The 10,357-nt window shown below is 46.3% G+C and overlaps 1 protein-coding gene across 1 annotated transcript; it reads left to right on the top strand.

Moving 5' to 3' along the window:
* The first annotated feature begins 1,363 nt into the window (after nt 1-1,363).
* Nucleotides 1,364-9,655, top strand: POLR1D (RNA polymerase I and III subunit D). Its single transcript, XM_072134344.1, has 3 exons — nt 1,364-1,520; nt 5,319-5,393; nt 7,125-9,655. The coding sequence occupies exons 1-3, from the start codon at nt 1,498-1,500 to the stop codon at nt 7,384-7,386; spliced, it is 360 nt and encodes a 119-aa protein (XP_071990445.1). The 5' UTR covers nt 1,364-1,497; the 3' UTR covers nt 7,387-9,655.
* The last annotated feature ends 702 nt before the right edge of the window (nt 9,656-10,357 follow it).

Raw genomic sequence — 10,357 nt, forward strand, 5'->3', positions numbered from 1 at the left:
ATAAGCCATTCTAATCTATGGTAAAGAACAAGTTCCACATCTGTAACTGCACTAGTGAACCAGCCGGGCGTCCAAATTACAGCAAGTATGCTGGAGGAGAGGGCCAGGACCACTGAATCAGCAAGGAGAGGAAGGCAGAGCAAATTCCAAGCACCTTTGCTTAGAACCACGGAATGCAGCCTTTACTTGTGGATAAGCAAAGAAGCCGTAACACTGAACATTGATTTCCCACCAATGAACGTGCTGTTTTGGTTTTGATGACTATAATGTCTTAGTCCAGTGATGGCAAACCTTTTAGAGACCGAGTGCCCAACTACAACCAAGATCCACTTATTTATCGCAAAGTGCCAACACAGAAATTTAATTTGTGATTTATACTCCCTGCTCTGTCACAGCTTTCATTGATACCAGCCCCCTGAGGACACCAATAAAGCAGAAAATAGAAGATTTTTTATGATCATTGTAGTTTCCCTCCAAGGTCCAATAAACAGGAAGAATTGTCAGGGCCGGAGCAAAAGCTACAATGATAATCTAGATCTGTCCACACCTTCCCATTCCTCCAGTAGTCCCAGGTAGCAGTGTTACTTTAAAATATCTCTGTGCACAGCAAGTCCTGGGCTGTCTGGGACTGCAGGAGGATACCTGGAGTCCTCTCTAGTGATGGCCTGGGTGCCCACAGAAAGGGCTCTGAGTGCCACCTCTGGCACCAGTGCCATAGGTTAGCCACCACTGTCTTAGTCCATTTAGTGCTCTACGCCTTGGAATCTTCTTTTTGTTTTTTTTCAGACCAGGTTTTAGTTGGTCCTAATTGTGCCTGAAAAATGCTTAAACTAAACATAAATAAGGGATAAAATAGGAATAAATAGGGAGCAGAGAAAATAAGCCATGCCCTTTTTTTTAGGGAAACAAAATTCGGAAGAGTTGTAGAATAGTGAGACAACTATAACTATTGACTGTTCCTCTATAAGTTATTGGAAAAAGTAGGAATAGATTAACTACTCTCTGTTACCACTCAAAATGTCAAGTGTGGTACCCTGCGATAGGCACAGGCCTAGATGTACGATCTGCCATCATGACAAAGGAAGTGGAAACATTGATTTTACAGAGATATTCCCAGGAGGAATAACAGGGACGTAATCAAAGTTAAACGTGTTCAGTAATTGTTTATAGAGAAAATAACGATTTCTATTGGTTTGTAGCTGGATATGTAAACAAGAGAAAATAACATAGAAATGTCCTAACTTTATCTCTTTAAAAGTAATAATATGACATGATGGATCTGAGCTATAAAGTAACAGAAGTGGAAAGACACAAATTCATTCTGTTCTCAGTGACAACTCTACGTCATGTGACCTGCCTGACCACGTGACTCGTCCCCGGCGCTGCGTTCCACGCTCCTCAGCTTCACTACGCCCGGACACCGGAAGTGGCTGATGATGGTTGGCAGCACGCAGTGAGGTGTTGGTTGGCAGCATCCTGTTTGTGGTTCCGGATACGATGATGGAGGAAGAGCTGGAGAGGTAAGGGGTCTATGTGTGATGTGACACGGCTGGTTATTGGTTGTCTGTACGGGCATCCCCCGGAGCACGGCAGCAAGGACTGGGACTAGTGTGACCTGGGATTATCCCATTTATTCCATGGGTGTTACCTGCAGCATATTCCATTACCGCTGCAAGTGAGAGTGCCCCCTTCTGGTGCCAGCTGTATCACGTGCTTGCTAGTGTGATCACCCCAAAACCAGTGTTACCAGGGCACCCAGACTGTCCAATCCCTAGCTGGGAGTCAAAAAGCGTTCACCCTCTACATAGTACCAGAGTAATACCCCTCCACAACACGCCCCATACCCTACATAGTACCAGAGTAATACCCCTCCACAACACACCTCACACCCTACATAATACCAGAGTAATACCCCTCCACAACACACCCCACACCCTACATAGTACCAGAGTAATACCCCTCCACAACACACCCCACACCCTACATAGTACCAGAGTAATACCCCTCCACAACACACCCCACACCCTACATAGTACCAGAGTAATACCCCTGCACAACACACCCCACACCCTACATAGTACCATAGTAATACCCCTCCACAACACTCCCCACACCCTACATAGTACCAGAGTAATACCCCTCCACAACACCCCCCACACCCTACATAGTACCATAGTAATACCCCTCCACAACACCCCCCACACCCTACATAGTACCAGAGTAATACCCCTCCACAACACACCCCACACCCTACATAGTACCAGAGTAATACCCCTCCACAACACGCCCCATACCCTACATAGTACCAGAGTAATACCCCTCCACAACACACCCCACACCCTACATAGTACCAGAGTAATACCCCTCCACAACACACCCCACACCCTACATAGTACCAGAGTAATACCCCCTCCACAACACACCCTACACCCTACATAGTACCAGAGTAATACCCCTCCACAACACGCCCCACACCCTACATAGTACCAGAGTAATACCCCTCCACAACACCCCCCACACCCTACATAGTACCAGAGTAATACCCCTCCACAACACCCCCCACACCCTACATAGTACCAGAGTAATACCCCTCCACAACACACCCCACACCCTACATAGTACCAGAGTAATACCTCTCCACAACACGCCCCACACCCTACATAGTACCAGAGTAATACCCCTCCACAACACTCCCCACACCCTACATAGTACCAGAGTAATACCCCTCCACAACACCCCCCACACCCTACATAGTACCAGAGTAATACCCCTCCACAACACGCCCCACACCCTACATAGTACCAGAGTAATACCCCTCCACAACACGCCCCACACCCTACATAGTACCAGAGTAATACCCCTCCACAACACGCCCCATACCCTACATAGTACCAGAGTAATACCCCTCCACAACACACCCCACACCCTACATAGTACCAGAGTAATACCCCTCCACAACACACCCCACACCCTACATAGTACCAGAGTAATACCCCTCCACAACACGCCCCATACCCTACATAGTACCAGAGTAATACCCCTCCACAACACGCCCCACACCCTACATAGTACCAGAGTAATACCCCTCCACAACACGCCCCACACCCTACATAGTACCAGAGTAATACCCCTCCACAACACGCCCCACACCCTACATAGTACCAGAGTAATACCCCTCCACAACACCCCCCACACCCTACATAGTACCAGAGTAATACCCCTCCACAACACGCCCCACACGCTACATAGTACCAGAGTAATACCCCTCCACAACACGCCCCACACCCTACATAGTACCAGAGTAATACCCCTCCACAACACGCCCCACACCCTACATAGTACCAGAGTAATACCCCTCCACAACACGCCCCACACCCTACATAGTACCAGAGTAATACCCCTCCACAACACCCCCCACACCCTACATAGTACCAGAGTAATACCCCTCCACAACACCCCCCACACGCTACATAGTACCAGAGTAATACCCCTCCACAACACTCCCCACACCCTACATAGTACCAGAGTAATACCCCTCCACAACACACCCCACACCCTACATAATACCAGAGTAATACCCCTGCACAACACACCCCACACCCTACATAATACCAGAGTAATACCCCTCCACAACACACCCCACACCCTACATAGTACCAGAGTAATACCCCTGCACAACACACCCCACACCCTACATAATACCAGAGTAATACCCCTGCACAACACACCCCACACCCTACATAGTACCAGAGTAATACCCCCTCCACAACACACCCTACATAGTACCAGAGTAATACCCCCTCCACAACACACCCTACATAGTACCAGAGTAATACCCCTCCACAACACACCCCACACCCTACATAGTTATCTGAGTCACCCCCACCCCAACACAGGTGCCAGGCAGCATGCCACCCACAGAGAGCCCAACTCTTCATAGGTGCCAAAGTGGTAGGTGCCCTTCACTGGTACCGGAGTAATGCCTACACAACACAGATGCAAGATTACCCCCCCCTACATAGATGTCAGCCACACGCAAACATGCACCAGAGAGCCCACACCCAACAGGTGCGAAACAGTACCCCCCCCCCCCCCCCTTTACAAGTGATAGAATAATACCACCCAACACAACACAGATGCAAGATCACCCCCCAACATAGATGCCAGACCCCATGCCACAACACAAACAAATGTACTTGAGAGCCCACACCCTACAGAGTAGCCCCCCCCCCCCCCCCCCTATACAAGTGATAGAGTAATACCAAAAGTGGAGGAAAACCAGCTCACCTTCCTTGGTGCTGTGTTGAGCGAGGCACGGGCCACCCCTCTGCTAGGGCATGAATAGCTTGAGACGAAAATAGTACACGGTCCAGCCAGGCTCCAAACATTGTATTACTCTCATAGAGTAATACCACCCACAGATGCAAGATCACCCCCCTAAATAGATGCCAGACACCATGCCACAACATGTACACATGTACCTGAGAGCCCACACCCTACAGAGGTGCCAAACAGTAGCCACACAGCCATATAATTCTACTTAGGGGCCAGAGTGTAATACCTCCTTCACATCACAGGTGCAAGGCATAGTACCCAGTGCCTTACAGGGTGCCAAAACAGTACCTACAACGTCCCCAACATAGATGCCAGACAGCCTGTTAACCACACTTGCACATATGCCAGAGAGCCCTCCCACTAGACTGGAGCCAGCTGCAGTGTGAAGTAATAGCACATCATGGGGCAGATTTACGCGACGCGTTGTCCGACGAGGATTCGGATCTGCCCCAGCCTTGTCCTGCCCAGCATAAGCTGAAAATAGGTCATCACTGTGTTGTACTGACAGGCAGAAGTAATCAATCACTGCACCATCCCCCAGCTGCTGTGTAAGAGTCACCTAGCTCAGCTTGATTAGTCCTGTCTGGACAGTTCAGTCAGCTCCTGTGTATGTCCCCCCAATGTATTTAAGTAAGGGGTCTGCATCGAGCTTTCCCAATTGTTATATGAGTAAAACCACTCAGCTCCGGGATTAAACAAGATATGTTTCTCAATCAGTGTAGCTACAGCATTCTCAAGGTATGTTGCGTTCATAATGCATAAAAGAAAAAAGAAGATAAATTTTCCTTTCCTTGCTCTGCTGTGGAGCAGTAACAGTGGGTCTGATGCCCTTTATACACAGCCTGTCCTGACCACTTCTCTCTGTGCCGATAACACTGGTACAATGGCTGCGGGCGTCTCCTCTCCTCAGACCCTGCACCAGCTTTGGGCAGTTTGTTGCTTCTGTCTCATGACAATTGTATTGTGTTTCTTCTTCTGTGCAGGAAGGCGGTGGAGGAGCTTCTCAAAGAAGCCAAAAGGGGAAAAGATCGTGCGGAGACTATGGGGCCCATGGGCTGGTAGGTTATTCTATATAATTCCATTCGGCGGAAGTTTTATTCGTATGACAATATTAAAAAAAGAAAAACCTCCAACGCTAACGGGATAAAATCTTACACCTTGTGTTGTATAGTGGACTTGTTGTTTTAGTCATAGAAAAGCTTCATAAGGTTGAAGGGATTTCTTAGGAATATGATATTGATGATGCAGCCTTAGAGGTCCAACACCCGACACCCCTAGAGCTTGTTTACAGTCGCCCCAGGGACCGGAAGTATACATTGGATAGAGCTGGAAGTGGATAGCTCCATCCCTGTTGTAGTGGCCATGCAGAGTACTGCAGTTAAGCCCTATTCAGTTAAATGGAAGGTGAGTCACAGAGATCTAGCATAGCCACTATGCCAAGGTTGAGCTTACTGTTATATAATTATCATAATTTCGGTCACAGGAGGATAGGCTGTCACTATCGAATTCCCCATAATACCTAATGAAAGCAGCAGTATACTGCTGGATACAGTTCAAGAGATTCCTCTCTTTCCTGGAAATATAACATCAAACTGAAGCCTGATAAACCAGGGACACTTAAAGTCATAGATCCAGGCACCGTGACTGTGGTATCTTCTTGTATTTGTTATCCATGGCCTCCTTCCTTCTAAAAGTCAACTTCTTAAATTATGCTAATGAGTCGAAAGTGCTGTGACAAAAATCTAGATTTGTAACTAATTGCTCGACTTTGCTGAAAAGCCATATTACCCGTCCGCTTTTGGGGTTCTCCAGTGACAAACAGGTTGTCCCTTATCCATAGTATAGGGGCAAACTTGCTGATCGATGGAGGTCTCAGTGATGGGACCCCATGGATCCCGAGAACTGGGATCAGTTGTACCCAGAGATGAAGAGGGCAACCTGTCACACATGCGCTGGCTGCTTCATTCCTCTGTATGGAGCTGACGGAGATAGCTAAGCGCTGTAGTCAGCAATCTCCATCAGCAACACAGAGATAAATGGAGCAGCCTGTGCATGTGTGACCGGCTGCTCTATTTATCTCGGGGTACTGTACAACAGACCCCTGTTCTCGTGATCCATGGGGGTTCCATCACCATGGAGAGTCAGCCCCTATACTGTGGATAAAGGCTAGCCTGGTTGTCACTGGAGAACCCCTTTAACTATGAAACGTAAATTCACCTTTAAAGCGCATCTACCACCAGGATGAAGGACTGTATACAAATTAGCCAGAGGGGCTCCAGGCTCCATTAACAGCTATGAAGCCTGGAGCCCCTGGGAATCATTTATCTCTGAATTACATGACAGATAGCAGATCTATGTCTTCTAACCCTTAACCCCTGAGACAGTGTCCCGAGGTGCTCAGACTGACCATGGTGTTGGGGAGATGCAAGGCTAAACCTTCATTAATCTACTATTTAGCCCATTATCTATTTGCATAATACAAAATAAAATCTTATTATTCTTAGCGCTTTACAAATCATAGGGGACATATACAAATATAATATTACATTACACAGAACAAACAGTCGTATGGAACAATAGGAGTGAGGGTTACGGCTGGAGCCTCTGGGGGAATTTTCAAGACATTCTTAAAAAATCCAGCCCCCCCCCAAATATTTATTTTTTGTATAAATTCAGTCCAAAAGACCATTCATTCTGACTTGTTTCTATCACCTAATCCTTCCATCAGACACTAGGTGGCGCACTAGACATGCTCATTTACTGCAGCTGATCTCTGTCTCCCATTGCAGGATGAAGTGTCCCCTTGCCAGCACCAACAAGCGATTTCTGATCAACACCATCAAAAACACTCTGCCGCCCGAAAGGGAGAAGCACAGCAGACGGACTGAGGATGAAAAATACAGCCGGGATCACAGCGGGGAAAAGAGGAATACGGAAAAGCACAGTCCACACCCCTATAAGAGGAGCAAGGACTCCAGAAAAGATAAGAAGAAATCTCCGTCTTCAAGCAAGAGCACAAGACAGTCCAAGGGTGACGACAAGAGACGATAGCGGGGAGGGGGAAGCAATAAGGCTCGTACTGTTAGCAGTTTGCAATATGCAGGGTAGTAATAGTCATCTGACTCTTGAAGGGGTAATCAAACTTTAGACACCTACAGCTTAATCAGGTGGGAACAAGGGGAGGATCTCCCTTCTGGGGGTGGGTGAGGGTCTTATCAGCCATAAATGTGTAAGGTGAGAATACCCCCGGCATTGACTGTTACAAGCTATTACTCACAATTATAAAGGATAGTAAGCCACTCAGTGATGCATGACCTCTAAGATCTTGGGGTGCACATATGAGGCTTGCATTGAATGTTGTCCAATCAATGCTCTCAAGATTTAGCAATACTCTTACTGCTAGCATGTGACCCCCAAGGCTTGCTGGGACTTGTAGTTTTGCATCAACCTGTGACCCAGAATACAATATAGGGGACATCGCTATAAGGACACTCGTGGTCTGTGTGTGTATTATAACCCTGCTTATGTAACTGAGCCATAAAGAACAAGACAACCTTGTGTAATGGGATCTGCTCATGGTACAGACTCCGAAAAAATAGTTGGTGCACTCTGTCGGGGCAATGCAGGGGGCGCCAGATTCTTGAAGAATGTGCATCAGAAATCATGAATCTGTTGCACCCTCCACACTACACAGGCAAACTGCATATAGTACACACTGCACTGTTTTTAGTAAATTTGCCCCAGGGTCTTCTTTGAGCACCACTTATACCTTAGTGTCAGGGCTTTGCCTCATTCGTTGGGCTCCTATACACAAGCACCTCTACATGCAATTTGTCACTGATCCACATATGTTAAAGGGAATTTACAGGGGGGCTGGAGCGGACAAAACAAATTTAACTACCCTTCTTTGGTTCCCATATCGCACCCCTCTTTTGGTCTCTGGCACTGACAGGACCTACTTCCTGGCATGACCTGTGACCCTGCTCTGATGGGGGAGCTGTCACTGCCAAAGACCTGAAGATCAGCGGGATTGTGGTCACTCCAAACGCTTAATATAATGTTATTTTCTTTTGTACCTTTTGCAGTGTTCCTTGAGGACCCCTACAGATCAGGTGAACCCTTAAAGGACATCTACCACCAGGATAAAGATAGCAAACCAAGCACACTGACATACTGGTGTGGGCCCCCACTGGCAGGAACTGCTCATCTTTTAGCTTCCTATGTCCTGGTTTTTAAGGGGAAAAAAAAGCTATGCATATTATGCAAATGAAACTGAGGGGCTCCAGTCTCCATTAACGACTATGGAACCTGGAGCCCCTCAGGCTCATTTGCATTATTTCAGAAGCCTTTTTTTGTAAAAAGCAGGGCATAATAAGCTTAAAAAAAAGCAGATCCTGCCATAGGGGGCTCACACCAGTATGTCAGTGTGCTTGGTTTACAAGCCTACATCCTGGTGGTAGGTGTCCTTTAAGCTATTGTAGTTTCACAACAACAAAATGGACAATCATAGGTTGAAAAAGTGTCGTATTATGCAGTGGATGTTCCCCACAGAAATCCAGACATCAAACATTAGCATTTAAAGAGAATCTGCCACCAGGTTTTACCCCACTAAATTACTAGCACCCTCAGGTAGGGTGTTACAAAATAAGCAGGAACTGGATCTTTATTTGCAGCTCGCAAACTATGTTGAAAGCTGCTTGTATCTCCGGTTCTGTAGCTCACAGTTGTAAGCCTGATGTAATCTAAAAGATGAGATCTTTATCTTTAATATGACACAAAATGTTTATAGGTGCCATAGAACCAATGAACTAAACTTGATTCATCTCATGTGAAAATTTGCCTGACTTTTGGGGGAGATTTCACATGAGAGGAAATTCTAGACATCCCATACCCTGCCTGGGGGGGGGGGGGGGCTAGAAGTTTAGTGGAGTAAAACCTGGCAACATTTTCTCTTTAAGTAAATGAAATCTATACGCACTATATTTCCCTGCCCAGATATCTGCATACACTACCATTGCCACAAAATCCACAGCCATGCCCTTTTGCAACATAAGTAGATTTCTTGTGGTTCTTGATGCAGATCCTCCAGTTGTGTTTTTTGGAGCAGTACATTCTTCAATGTGTTGAGGAAGACTAGTGGCACTAAGCTGTAATACCACCCTGTACACCATGGTGGTGCTGTTTCTAGGTGGCGTGGAGAGATCCTATGTTCTCTAATACTTGACAGCCCTGTCATGACTTTGTTTGGTTTGGATATTGCTTCATTAAGTTTTTTTTTATCTCTGTGTAATAACACAATTAAATCATTTGTGAAAAATTATCTGTTGGTTTTAATTCATTTTTTTGCTGAGATTTAAGGGGGTGTACCATGTTATAGGTGAGTAACATGCCGTGACCCCCAAAGATCTCGAGAATGGGACACTTAGTAATTAGTTCCCATTCTCACTAATGTGAGGAGCGGTAGGTTGAGCGCATGTCCCACACTCCATTCAGTAGTATGCGCTCTGGGGGTCCCAAATGCTGAGTGCAGTACAGTCCGGTAAATCCTGCAACCTCAAGGAGCAAGTTTGTCAGAGCAAACTCGCCCGTCTGCAACAGTCTTAGGGTGATGCCACACATGGCATTTTGAACCCGTTTTTGGTCCATTTTTAAGCAGTCCGCCCAATTCATGCGTTGAAAAACGGATACGTTTATTGAAAACGCATCAGTTTTTGACCAGTCTTAATTAAGATAATTGGCAAAACCTGTCAAAAACTGATGCGTTTTAAAAAAAAAATGTTTTTCAACGCATGCGTTTTTTAACAGACCGCTTAAAAACTGACCAAAAACGGGTTCAAAGCGCCATGTGTGGCATCGCCCTTAAAGGGGTTGAAAAGTTGTACAATTTTCCAATATACTTTCTGTATCAATTCCTCACCGTTTTTTTGGATCTCTGCTTGCTGTCATTCTATAGGAAGCTTCATTGTTTATTTCCTATGGATAAAAACCTTTATCATGTGATGTTGCAGAGGTGCAAGACTCG

Source organism: Engystomops pustulosus, chromosome 2, assembly GCF_040894005.1.
Source record: "Engystomops pustulosus chromosome 2, aEngPut4.maternal, whole genome shotgun sequence".
NCBI lineage: Eukaryota > Metazoa > Chordata > Amphibia > Anura > Leptodactylidae > Engystomops > Engystomops pustulosus.

Excerpts from the sequence above, each read along its gene's own strand:
- POLR1D (XM_072134344.1), top strand. The coding sequence starts at position 1,498 with ATGATGGAGGAAGAGCTGGAGAG. Across the intron at positions 1,521-5,318 it reads ATGGAGGAAGAGCTGGAGAG|GAAGGCGGTGGAGGAGCTTC; the intron begins GTAAGGGGTCTA and ends TCTTCTGTGCAG. Across the intron at positions 5,394-7,124 it reads ACTATGGGGCCCATGGGCTG|GATGAAGTGTCCCCTTGCCA; the intron begins GTAGGTTATTCT and ends CTCCCATTGCAG.